The sequence below is a fragment of the Berghia stephanieae genome, chromosome 2 (genome assembly GCF_034508935.2).
Source record: "Berghia stephanieae isolate SIO BIC M18660-M18661 chromosome 2, UCSD_Bste_1.3, whole genome shotgun sequence".
Taxonomy (NCBI): Eukaryota; Metazoa; Mollusca; class Gastropoda; order Nudibranchia; family Aeolidiidae; genus Berghia; species Berghia stephanieae.
The window spans coordinates 38434399-38448436 of NC_088361.1; the positions used below are offsets into that span (position 1 = coordinate 38434399).

Here is a 14038-nt window from a genome sequence, read left to right on the forward strand (position 1 = left end):
CATGGTTCATGCTCACTTTTTTTTTGTTTTTTGTTTTTTGTCTTTTGCTGCTTCTGTTTCTTGTCACTTGAATAATAGCACGTTTGAATGGTTTATGTGTCTAGTTATTTTTATATAGGGTATTTTGAAGCAAGACACTCTTTATCCCTCACGACTTGCGTTAATTCCAGTGTCCATCAACTATGGCAAATTCCAAATTCTCGTTAGGAAGTGAGTGTTGATAATAGTTTTCATTCAAAGTTTTAACTGTATCTAAGATGAGAGAGAGAGAGAGAGAGAGAGAGAGAGAGAGAGAGAGAGAGAGAGAGAGAGAGAGAGAGAGAGAGAGAGAGAGAGAGAGAGAGTATATAAATATGACACTCGTTATTACGATAAAAGGCTGGTTATTGCAAGGCAAATGGAATAGTTCCAATCTATTTCCTCTTCAGCTTGAAGCATTAGTCATTGAGATTGAAGCCATTGTCACTTCGTTGTGAGGTCTGACTATGTTGAGAAAAAATAATGGTGGATCAGGCCTGAATAAACCCAAACCCTGCCGTTGAAGGCTGTACAGCATTGGATTATAACAATCCTCACTTTCACATTAGATACTTTAGAATGTAAGAAGTTTTGAGGAACCAAATTCTGCCTTCAGCGAAAAAACAATTGAGCTCACTTCACGAGAGATTGATTTATAAAGGTATGACTTGCATATATTTTGGTCGCATTATCGATTATTTTCACAAGTGCTGCATCTGAAATATGAAAAATTTGAACGAACATCAGTTGTGCCGCATTTGTAACTTTTATTTTTTGATGTGCCGAAAATGACAACATCCCGACTTTCAATCAATTTTACTATTTAATATTTTTTACTGTTTGCCTATACAGGTCTGGTGTTTCTTGTCTACGGTAGTCAGACGAAGAAGTCACTGCTGCCCAATGAGCTGACCACCCTGGACACGGTTCGAGCCCTCTTCGTGCGGGCTTTCCCGGACTTGACTATGGAGATGATGGAAATGCCTAGGAAGAAAATCTACGTCCTTGATCAGGCAACCAACATCTACTTCCAGCTGGAGGACTTGGGGTTTGTAGATTTCATCATCATCATCATCATCATCATCATCATCATCATCATCATCATCATCATCATCATCATCGCCACCACAACTTCTACAACCACCACCACCGTCGTCACCATCGTCACCACCACCACCCAATCCAAACCCATCATCCTAACCACCACAACCAAACCACAAACATAAGATGTAGACCAAAAAACTCAATTTTATTTTTGACCAAAAAATGACCGCTCGCCAAAAAGTACGCGGAAAGTTTAATAACACTGTCGCATTAGATTTCACACAAACAATACAGAAGACATGTTCAATCCTCTCATCTCCACACGAGTCGTGCGTGCTGGACGAACCATTGAGATTAACAGACTTGTGACAAAAGAGGACTGTAAAGGGGAAACTCTAATCTCCGACAAACAGCATTGTTAATTGGTATTTTTTACTGGGAGATGAAGGCTTTCATTGCTAAGCTACGTTGGGACGGACGACGAATTTGACTTTAAATAATCTGGTTAAGGAATTTGATGCCTAATTGATTTCAAGTGCGCACGCACTGTCGTGAGAGAGGAGAAGTCCCGAAACATTCAGATTAGTTGTAGTTGTTAATTAAACTTTAACCTACATTCACCTTCACCTTTTTTGATTTTTTTACTATTTGGGCATAGCTTAGATTGAACGTGTGCAAAGTGTAATCGCGCATTTTAAATATTGCTGTTGGCTTTCGACACCTAGCAATGCACTTCGAGCACATTTCGTAGACATTGGGCTATGCTTAAGCTCAAGTTGTTGTTTTTTAAAAATATCTAAATCAAGAATACTTAAGCTTAATGAATAGCATTTAAATAATGATATATTGTCATGTCTTGTCTTGTCACATTAAATACAATAATAGATGATGGATGAGTTGAGAGTTAATAAAAGGAGAGGGGGATATGATGAGATTTGTGAGAATAACCCTCTTATGGGTTTTACTTAGTGTGACAACTGTAATATGGCACTTGTAGAAAGAGACTAGAACACAATGAGCGCTATGCTTCCCTGGCTGACCATGTATTTATTACTATAATATTATAATAATATCATCACCATATCATATCATGTAAATAAAGGATTTTCTGGGTCAAATGAGTATTGAATGGCACGGTATACAATACTATCATAATATTGTTGGTCCATGGTCATTATTGTTTACATTATTGTATTTATTTTCATCATCACAAAGTGAAAAATAAACAATTGTAGAAAATATGCCACAAAAAGCCAAAACAACAACAACAACAACAACAACAACAACAACAACAACAACAACAACAACAACAAAAAATAAAAAACAAAACAAAAAAAAGGCAAAAAAGATAAAAGAAAAAAAAGAAGTTTATAAATAAAATTAAACACAAAAATAAAACAAACAATTTTTATAGTTTATACGAAAATTAATCAAAACAAATTGATATATATATATATATATATATATATATATATATATATATATATATATATATATATATATATATATATATATATCTGTCACTCCTTCACCCATTTCTCTCCCTTCTTACTCTCAGGGAAATCAAAGACAGATCCGTTTTGAAGCTGCACGAGACAGACGATGGGATCCCTCAGAAAGTACGGGAACGGCAAGAGATCAGAGGTCGTACTGTTCAAGTTCCATTGACAAGGGCCCAATCTCATCAAGAAAATCCAGAGGTACTAGCCCTTTAATATTACTTTGTTCCTTAATCCTCATCGAGCCATATGGGCGCATAAAACATCTACCAAAGGCTTCAATTTCTGTCTTTCGGCTGCATGGACACCGATGACATCGACGTTGTTTCAGATTAGGTCAGCCTATGTAAGCTCTTTACCCTTGGATCTTCTCCAGGTTTCTTTGGGCCTCTCTCTCCGTATTTTGCCATCAGGCATCCAGTAGAGTGCAATTCTTGACAAAGCAGTTGCTTCCATTCTGGCAACATGTATTATCCGTCCCTTAGCCCTTTAGTATTAAAAATATAAATTGAATGCATTTGAGATACCATCTTCCTTTCTCTGTCCAAGGTTTAGAAGACTAAAATCAATGAATTTTCGGCATTATGTTTATAATTCCTCAATAACTAAGTTACTGTCAGAATGTTTAATTTGTTTTGTATGTAGGTACATGATGGTTTTAGCAACAGTCATCTGCACTTTTTCATTTTCTTTCATGTATCTTGTTAGATGCAGTTGACACGGAAGTAAGGTGTGTGTTTGTGTGTGTGTGTGTGTGTGTTTGTGTTTGTGTTTATATGTATATGTATGTGTGGAAAAGCGATGCTTATCTTTTATCATATTAAGTTCTCACCTTTGTAAAATAACATTTACTATTCCCAGTACTCCAACAAATCCCTCACTTTGCCAGCTCATACGGCTCCTGGGTTCCCAGACCAGGACCAATGGAATGCCAGGGATTTGGACAGGAGGTCAAGGTCAAGAACGCCTGAGCCAATGGAAAGGCAAAGGTCTTTATCTGCAGGGGCGTCGTCCAGACAAAGGTTTTAGGATTCCATTTTTTTTTAAATCTAAAGACAAATCTAAAACGTGGGCTTGCGGTGCCGTGATTTACTGGCTTTGAATGCATGGCTGTCTACCGTGGTCAAACTGGCTACATATCTACTTACCAACCAACTTGCCTTCTATCTGCTTACAGTTCTGCCTTTCCACCAACCCCCATACTCACCCACATTTCTATATTTACCAAAAGATTTCCTTTGAAAAAAAACTTGTCCTCATCAGCACTCCTGACACTTACACATTCAGTGTTGAACCAAACTCTATTATACAAAATTAAAGAGATAATGAGTAGATGATTTAAAGTTCAGGTAAACTTTCAAGCGTATTTCATTAATCATGACACGGTTATTCTGTGTACCTTGCAGAATCTTTTTTTAAAAAAGATAATTTTTTTTTTTCAATCTTGTAGTAAAATTTTGAGAAAATGAAATTATGTCTGAGATCATAATGAAGGTTAACATTACTATAGTTCCGGTTCTACATTTGAAGACGATGATTATCAAAATGATATGATCTGATTTACAATTTTTTCCTTATTTTACCATTATGGTCATTCAAGGAGATACATACAAGTTTAAAGACAAGAAAATGTAATAGTTTGCAAGCAACCGACGCCATTGCAGGATGACAGTTGATGGGAAGGGACCTAAGAATTTCTTACTTTCCTCCTAAGGGCTACTACAATTTATAATGCTTAAAAAAAAAACTGCAAATCCTAAACACCTTTCCTGTTTATAACAAGCAATTCTCAAATTCCCTCCTATTATTATCCTGTTACACACGTTGCTTTTTATCAGATGCCTAAAACATCTGAATACTTACTCATTATTTCTGAATATGGAACACGCGTTGCTTTTTATCAGATGCCTAAAACATCTGAATACTTACTCATTATTTCTGAATATGGAACACACGTTGCTTTTTATCAGATGCCTAAAACATCTGAATACTTACTCATTATTTCTGAATATGGAACACACGTTGCTCTTTATCAGATACCTAAAAATATCTGAATACTTACTCATTATTTCTGAATATGGAACACACGTTGCTCTTTATCAGATACCTAAAAATATCTGAATACTTACTCATTATTTCTGAATATGGAATTCGTGCTGATATACTCGTAGTTAATCACGTCACTCCTGTAACTCGATTTTGACAGGTGGATAAACCGAATTGTGTATACAAATTGGCCAGTATGCTTTGTGTTACATTGGCACTTCACAGTCCTTTAGTCTACTTTTAATTTAGATACATGTAAACTGCAAAATACGGAATTATTACTTTTGCAAAATGTTATATCAATGAAAATATGGCAAACGCTGTTCTTACTCTAAATAAAGTGGGTTTGGTGGTTGGAATTATTTCGCTTTGAATTCTTGCACGAATGTTGTCAAGCCACTTTGGTTTAATTTTGTTTTTCTCTAAAAGTCATTCCAATTTTTATTTTTACTTTTGCATGAAATATAGTTCAGATGATAAAAAGCAGATAATTCATTTGGCATGGATGACTTGGGTTGATATGAATAAAATGCCTGTACGTGGTTGGTTATATATTGTCATATCGGTATATCGTAATCAGTGATAAAGTACCCAAGGTAGACAATACAATAAAAACATACATATTCAATATAATATGATAGAAACATTCCACACAGTCCAACTTTATCAGTGAGGCTGCTCCCCCCCCCCCCCCCCCCCACCCCTGCACCTACCCCGCCCCCCCCCCCCTCTCTCTCTCTCTCAATCTCTCTCTCCACGCTCCCTCTCCCTCTCTCTCTCTCTCTCTCTCTCTCTCTCTCTCTCTTTCTCTCTCTCTATCTCTCTCTTTTCTTTCTTTATCTTTCTCTCTATTTAAAAGAAAATTTCTTTCTATATTCTATGTTCTTTTTTTTTCAGTAATTTGTTTGTTTTCTTTTAACTTTGTGTTTTTATTTTTAAAAAAATACAAACTTGATTTGAATTAACAAGAAACTAATCCTTGTCTGGACTGACCAAAAACCATCACCTTTTAAAGTTTATTTTTATTGCATGTAATTGTTTTTAGGGAGTGAAAAATACTTTAAAAGCATTGAGAATCTAAGAAACATTTTGTCCAACGTATTTAAACGTAAAAATCTTGGGATTTGGGAAAGAAGAAACAATAGTGTCAATATAATTTAACAGTGAATTTTAATCTGTATTGATCTGCAACTTCAGGTTTTTGGTATAACGAATCCTACTTAAAATCCCGATCATCACAAACGAAAATATAAGCATCATAGTATACATCGGATGTAAAATAACGGATTTGATTTTAAATACCATGTAACAGGAACACTACTCATAAAAATTTTTTAATACTAAGTTTTGCTCTAATTAAGATTCAAGTAACCATAATAAGTTCTAATTTTTTTAGCACTTGTAACTTCTTTCACATTAATTTCGATGTATGCAACAAAACCTATCGAATTAAAAAATCGAGTTTTTGCTCTTTTGATTATGATTTTTCATCAAGCTCGTGTAATATTTGATTAAAAGAAGCAAAATATTTCTCCTCTTTTTGTTCTTTTGCTAGTAGCCCTACCCTTAAACGGTTTCGACTGCATTCTTTCCAGATACCCGCACTCACCAGAAGGATTCACAGCTGCTGATCGAGGAGCCGGTGGTGGCTCCCTCAACCCCATCCCGGAGAACCGCCAGGTCAACCCACATTACCGCGAACCTCCCGGCGGCGGGGGCAGCAATAATTACTACGAGACGATCGGCCCACATTCCCCCAACAGCAACTACAGCAGAGCAGGGTATCCTTCTCACCCTCAACCCCATCCTCATCCGCAGTCCCACTACGACAGAGAGAACCCCTACGCTATTTACGCAGCACCACCCCAGCAACAAGCCTACATAGCCAGAAGTACAAGAGCATCCACAATGGTTCATCCCCAGAGAGCCATTGGACCATCACAACCTGATTCTCGTGAGTACAATAATTGTCCTTCCTGTGAAAAGGATTTTTAATATCTGAAAAGGTGTGCAAAATGCAGTGTTAGACAAAGGAGAGAGAACAAAACAAGAAATAGAAATCGTCCAATAATGAAAATGGTTTACACGGTATCGAACTTCAAACTTTCGATTGACATTTCATCAATCAGAGGGTCTGAAGTTCGATTCTCAGTCAGGAAAGCTAATTTTTAAAATAGCCTTTTTTTAAAAAGATTTGTTTCTGTCTGTTTTGTCAGGAATTGCATTTAAAACAACCTTTCAGATTTGATTTTCTTGTATCAGTTCAAACTCCTATATTTTTCATGAGAATTATGTTTGATAACATTACTAGCCAAGCATTTCTTGACTTGATTGATCCTTTCAGTTATAATTTCTTCCTTTGCCTTTCGATTCGTGCTTTAAATAGAAATTCAAGCTTTTGATGTCTCCAGTTTGCCAGCGCTATGTATCAGGAAACCATAGGACTGTTATTTTATTTTTATTTTTTTTGATAGAAAAAAAATTACCCCACTGTTCTCATTAAAAAAAACCGACAAGAAAAACTGACCTTTATTATCAAGAGCTGATATGCCATTTTTGGAGATGAAAGTCGAACTATACCTTAAATTAATGCAAAGTCCCTTTTTTGGGGAGAACCTCTGTTAAAAATTAAAGTTAAGAAAATCAAATTTCGTATAGTCCATTATGTAGTGCTGCCAAATGATGATCGTATGAACGAAATTACTTATCTAATCATTTAAATCCTGTCTATGTTTGCTTTCACCTTTCACACGCATTCTCTCCATATTCTTTGTCTTTTGATGTCTATCACAGTATTGATTAGTTTTCTGACTTGATGGAGTTTAAAAATGGATATTTAGATTTCACTTTTTTTGTTTTGTTTTTCTAGTCGGATTCACACAAAAACTGTAATGTCGTAATATGACAAAATAACTTTAAAAAATTTTGGCCTGAAAATTAATCGAACTTCAGATGATTCCCAACATGACAAGAATCTTTAAAAACCAAGACGGTCTAAATGATTTTTTTGGGTCAAAGTGACGAAAAGTTGTTCTGTTAGTTTACGACAATATGGGTATAGCTCAACTCACCAATTTCTGTTTTTATTTTCCTTTTCGAAGTCCTATAAAAAGGTCTTCAAATTCAATGCTCACATATTACAAAAATGAGAGTCGTCTAGTTACATAATTGATTTTTAAAACAGAATGAATCGTTTGTCTCTTTGGACTAGCATTGAAGGAAATCTTTATTTTTTTTAAATTTAGAAATTATATAGGCCGCATTTGTTTTCATTTTATACTTATGTGATCACGTTGTGTGGCATAAAATACTGGTGACAACGGTACGACGCACAGTAAAAATATTTTTTAAAAAACAACAAAAATAAACAAAGCAATCACAGTCGATAAATTTCTGGACCCCCAAGGATTACAACATAGGATGTAGGCGTTTTATTGAAAAGTAGACAATGAGTCTTCGTTAAGTCTGAATACAATTTCCATCCAGTTTCCGGGTAATCAGTGTCTTTTCGGTGCTAGAAATTCCGAAATTCAAAGACCTCAATATGAAAAAGAAAACTTTTGTTCATCGTTATATTTATGCATCTGTTTAAGCGCATCTTGATAGTTTATTAAAACAAAGCACAGTTCAAGGGTAATTCAGTTACCTTGTCGCTTCCATTAAATATTGTTTATTCTCTGCAAATACACTACGTGCTTGATTAAAATGAATGTCATTTTTCTGCATTTTGAAACTTAAAAATCAGCATTTATTTTTGTGGATTAAATCTAGTTAATTTTACATCCTTTCTAACCACCTTACAATGTGTACACGTGCCTTTTTTGAGTGTATCTTGGATTTCTTAATCAACTTGAGTCTCTTGTTATAGCCAACCTTTTATGTTTGCATAAATTAATATTCCACCACCACTAATGAAACAGTAACTTTGCTTGCCGAAGTGTTTGTTGTAGGCAGGAAAATAAGATTTAGAGTGAATATTTCAATGTCTTCATAACAATATCCCAGGAGACGGCTCAAGGGGAGTTAACCCTGCCTCCTCCTCACGTCACTCTCCAGCTTTCGCCCCAGGCCCACAACAACAGCAGCAGACGAACGGGGAGCCCATTTACCAACGCTCCCAGAGTTATCGGCCTCCCCCTCTGGAGAAGGACGTGGAGTTTGTCAGGTCTTCATCCACCAATCCTGATGACCATTACACAAGGTAAGAAGTAGTATTATATCCCGTGCTGTCGTCAATTGACTAAGCACGCACGTGTTGTTTTTTGTCCTTTTCATGTTGGTATATCAATTATATTCAAACTTAATAGCTTGTTATATCTCTTTATAACCCGAAATGTTCCGTCTTACTCACGGTCCCATTTTGTTTTATTTTTTTCAAATTATACAAAAATTGTTCTAGTCCTTTATTTTAAACGTAGAATTGGATATTGTCGTAATCAAATTGCACTGAAATTGAAGATAACAAATAAAATTATCTACACCAGTGGACACTAAGAGTGTGCTTTCAACAGTTTCGTCTCCACCTTCTCCCTTCAAGGAACAACATTTCTTCCCCTATAGAATACTTATTTGATCTTTGGTGAACTATTGATTACCCCGTTTTTGAATATCACAAGTGTTTGGTTTTTTTTTTTTTACACGAAAGGCTATCTTGTCTTTCCTCTTCACACTTTGTGTCGTGCTAGAGATTTTATCAACTTTTGAAAATAGTTGAGATTTTTGCCTTTGATGATAATTATTAGGGTTTTATATTCCTGAGTTGGAATGTTTTGATTCATTTGTGTTTTAATTCGCGTTCTTATATTATAGCAGTGGACTAAAATAAATTTGGATACATTTTATCATTGTAAGTTAAACGTTTTGTGAAATGCTGTGCGGATGGTATTGACGTTGCAAAGCTGCATCTGTGCCATAATACCATAACGTTGATCATCAAACTGAAACCACATGACTTTTTGTTTTAGCCATTAAATTATAATAAATACATTGAATTTGTTAAGCGCTCTACCATATCGCTAAGAAGTACCCGGGGAATTTTATAGGGTCATCAACAATTCAATTTGGAAAATAACATTCTTAAGATGCTTTTTAAACATCTCTTTCGATGAACAATGCCGTAATTCTTTTAGAAGTTTGTTCCAGAGCGTTAGAACGTTTCTAGAAAATTAGCGTAATGAAATTAATAGCGTAATGAAATCGCATGTAAACGGTATTATGGGAGTAAACCAGATGTCAAAAAAAGTGATTTTTAAGTTAAAATAACTAGAAATGTACACGCTAGTATTGATCATGCTACAAATACCCAGTCACGTGTATGAAAAAAAACAACAACAAATCAATCAATTCATAGGCATGAAATCTAATTAGATTATTACCAAGTAATTAAATTACATGTTTCCATTGATTAAATAAGCGTGGAGGCTAGCTCTGGCCTTGACTGATGATAAAACCGTATCCAATGTTTGTCAATATATTCGTGGTGTGTGTTTGTCATCAGATGATCTGTTCATATTATACTATTTAGCTTCACGTCATTCACAAATAACCATTAACTGCTGCACCTGGAAATACTATATAAAATGTGGCCAGAAAACGTGTCCTTTAAATATCGATCGATTTAAATGACTCTCATCTTTTCAAAAACTTCCAAATCTGGGACTTCGCGAAGAGCATCTCTTACAGTTTTGGGGAGACAATTCCAAACTTTAGGTGGAAGAGAGTAGAAACATTTCATAATTTTTGAATATTTACTTGGAGCGGTTGTAGGAATATGAAAAGCTGTTTGCGATGCAGCGCCAGATAAAGCAGATATAATGCAAGAAAGATTTATTTAAAAGCAGTCAAGCAGCCTTCCTTGATCAGAGATTGAATCCCAGAGCTTATGACCCAACCACCACCTAGCAAACAAAAGTTCTGAAATCCAATCCCCGACGGGGGAGACTAATATTATTTAGGAGGTTATTCTTTCCTGAAACGTATGTCGGTACAAGGCTTAGATGGCGTATATATGGAGTGTGCCAAAAGGTTTTCATAACCCTCGCCACAAAAATACTCAAATACTAAGCTATTTGGAAAATTTAAGGAAAAATAATTGTTTTCATCAGTTTCTCTGGGTTACTTATCGAAAAACCAACCAAAAACAATTGATCTAGCACCGATAGGATAGCAGAAATGGTTGGGGTGGTTTTGTGACCAATGTTACAAAAACGATCTTTTGCTACAGCATCATTTGGCTAGGTGATGTGTTGTGTTAGTTTGACACAATGTGAGTCATAGTCATATATAGTATCGGGTTTCATTAATAGACAAGTACTACAATATTGATATGTACACCATCAATAATGTCTTGTGTGACAGAGACATGAGGAAAAAACAAACTTAGCAAGGGAGGGGAGAAGTGCAGGGAGTCTTTCCCTGATTTCAAAACTTGCTATTCCAAAACCATTATAGATATTTACATAATATGGTTTTCAATATCTTCTAAGGAAAAGTCGTACATTTATGCCAATAAGTCATCAACCTTCATCACATCACTCAAGTTAGCAAATAAGTCTTAAGAGACCTCATTTATTTCTCCTTCTGTTTCGAAATCATAACAGTGGGACACAATTCTCTTTGTTTAATGTGATGGCATGAAGCGAGATTGCCATAAGTAGCTTAACAACGTTTCATATCCCAGTTTGGCAGACCAATACGGTACATTAATAAGAACAACAAACAAAATGCAGAAAAGGGTTTCTAAATTTGCTGAGACACAAAGTGAATGTTTGATGTCGACAGATGTACAAAAGGGTTATAGGCCCCCCATCTTTTTTTTTTTCAATACAAACGACTACTGTAAATGTCAATTTAGATCTGTTAGAATTTTCGCTGCTTTCCATCTTCATGAATATTGAATTATAGATAGACAAATGAAGAGGACACATAAGTTTTCAAGAGAAATATATGTTGTCAAATTAAATATGATTTATTTTCCACCCCACACCATGAGCAATGTGTGCGTGTAAGAACAACTGCTTGTAGATTTTGATGTATATTTTACGGTTAAACGTAAATTTGTTGGGCACGATGCGCAAGTCCTAGATCACCTATTCCACTTTAATGACAAAGCGAGTTTGGTAGTGGCTCCTTCCTCCTATCATAATTTCTCCTTGATATGCTGGTACTGTACAAGTTTTTATAACTATAGCCGTGTCATCACACCAGGCGAGGCATCAAAACATACCAGAACAGAATTGCCTGATGGCTGTGTAATTGAGGATTCGGTTACTGGAATATTATATCGTAAAATCCCGTCGAGTTATTCATAATATTAGGCATCACGTGATGGTATGTAGCCATAGTATATATATATAATTCGTGCTTTTGGTAATGATATACATCATGAAGGATAGGCAAGCTGGCTGGTTTGTCATGTGGATTCATCCCGCTGTTTGGGATCACAGCTGGTCGTTTTTTTGATCTTCAGTTTTCGATCTTGGTTTAATGTTGACAAGAGTGTTTATTTCATAATTAAAATTTGTCGGGGTTTTTTTTTTCATCTTCAGTTTTCAATCTTGGTTTAATGTTGGCAAGAGTGTTTATTTCATAATTCAAATTTGTCTGGGTTTTTTTTTTTTTTTCATCTTCAGTTTTCGATCTTGGTTTAATGTTGACAAGAGTGTTTATTTCATAATTAAAATTTGTCTGTGGATAAGTGGAAGAGAGTAGAAACATCTCACAGTTTATGAATATTTACTTGGAGCGGTTGTAGAAATCTGAAACTTCGTGTGTGATACAGTGCCAGATATAGCAGATATAGTGCAAGAAAGATTTAAAAAAAAAAGCAACCAATCAGCCTCCCTCGATCAGAGATTGATTCTCTGAGATTCTGACCCAACCGCCACTTAACGAACAGAAGTTCGGAGGTTCAATTCTCGGATGAGGTAGACTGTGGTATTACTTAGGAGATTATTCTTTCTTGCATTTTTGTCAATGCTTTGTCTGCCATTTGTATCAGTACCTGCTTCCTAATATTTCTTGTAGTGGTTGTGAAAATTAACTTTTCGCTGTAAGACTGTGTTGTTTCGAGGTCTTTGTTACAATGGCTGAAGAATTGAGGCCAAGAGTTTCGGTGAGGTGAGTTTCACTTTAGTCACTGATTATTTATTTCAAAAGGAAGTTAGTGTGTGTGTGTGTGTGGGGGGGGGGGGGGGGGGGGGGCAGGGTGGTTAAGAGATCGTTACATTTATACCCGGACAACCCGGGTTCGAGTCCCGCTGTCGGCATCTGGTTTTTAAAAAATTATCTTTGAGCAATAAACGTAGCCCAACGATATCTGGGTCTTTTCTTCAATGTACTTACTAAAGAAGAATTTCTATTAAGATGAATGAAATGATCTTTTTAGTATAAAAACAGTTTTATATTATACACACAAAGTTATTCGTTCAGTGAGGAGGAGATGACAAGTTCCTTGTACTAAACACACACACACACACACACACACACAAACACACACACACAGAAGGTGCAGACTGACTAAAAGATTAGAAGGATAGACTAAACGGGTACATAGCTCTCTTGGTCAAGACTAAATCATGTCTAATCCTTTACAAAAAATTAATGATATCACTGAAGAATATCAATCTTCCCCGTTTAAGATTTGAAAAAAAAAAGAGAGAACCATCTCTAAAAACTCTATTAAAAAAGACATGCTTTAAGATAAATATAGTTCAATGATGGCAACATTGGAATACATTATTACACCAGTTTGATGTAAACTTAGATTACGTAAGAAATTCATATCGCTTTCGATATACTGGTGGTTGTAATGGCAGTGGTGGAGGAGGAGGATGAGGAGGCGGGGGAGGAGGAGGGGGAGGAGGAAATGCATGAAGTTGTTTTTTTTAAATGCCAAAATATTAAATTGTATATTTCAGATAATTTACACTAAAATCTACATTTCGTTATCGTGACCTTCTGGACATAATACATACCAATTTGAGGCAACTGGTCACATTTTATATTCTATTTTTTGTTTGTTAAAAAAAGGAGCTTTTATATAGTGCAATATCCACTAAACGTGCTCAAAGCGCTTTACAAATGGTCCCTGGCCAACAGCAACATTTAACTTATAGGACAGGACATGACGCCTGTTAGGCGATATTACATTTAGAGACAACACTGTTAACGGCCAGGTACTCATTTTACAACTGAGTACGGTGAGAGAATGTGAGAAAAGAGCCTTCTCCAAGGACTCAACTATGCGCCCAGCGAGGCTCGAACCCGGGACCTTCCGATCCGAAAGCGAGTGTCATACCCACTAGACCACATAGCCGCACATGTTTAGCCCATTATCATTCCTTTTACTGGCGCAGAAATTACCCCATGGCGTCGCAAGCACACCTAACAGACAAACAAACAAACAGGCAAGAAAGAAAGAAACCAAACAA

General features: G+C 35.8%; 1 protein-coding gene across 40 annotated transcripts in view; it reads left to right on the plus strand.

Annotated features, from left to right (window-relative positions):
• Positions 1–14038, plus strand: part of LOC144964833 (uncharacterized) — a 298720-nt gene that overhangs the window by 264960 nt on the left and 19722 nt on the right. For 20 of the 40 annotated variants that reach the window (XM_078899514.1, XM_078899515.1, XM_078899501.1 and 17 more), the window contains 5 exons: positions 871–1066; positions 2621–2762; positions 3423–3550; positions 6203–6561; positions 8613–8808. In XM_078899514.1, coding sequence (XP_078755640.1) covers positions 871–1066; positions 2621–2762; positions 3423–3550; positions 6203–6561; positions 8613–8808 — 1021 coding nt within the window. Of the gene's footprint in view, positions 1–870; positions 1067–2620; positions 2763–3422; positions 3584–6202; positions 6562–8612; positions 8809–14038 lie in introns of all 40 variants that reach the window. The other 20 variants (XM_078899513.1, XM_078899494.1, XM_078899491.1 and 17 more) reach the window with 4 other exon arrangements.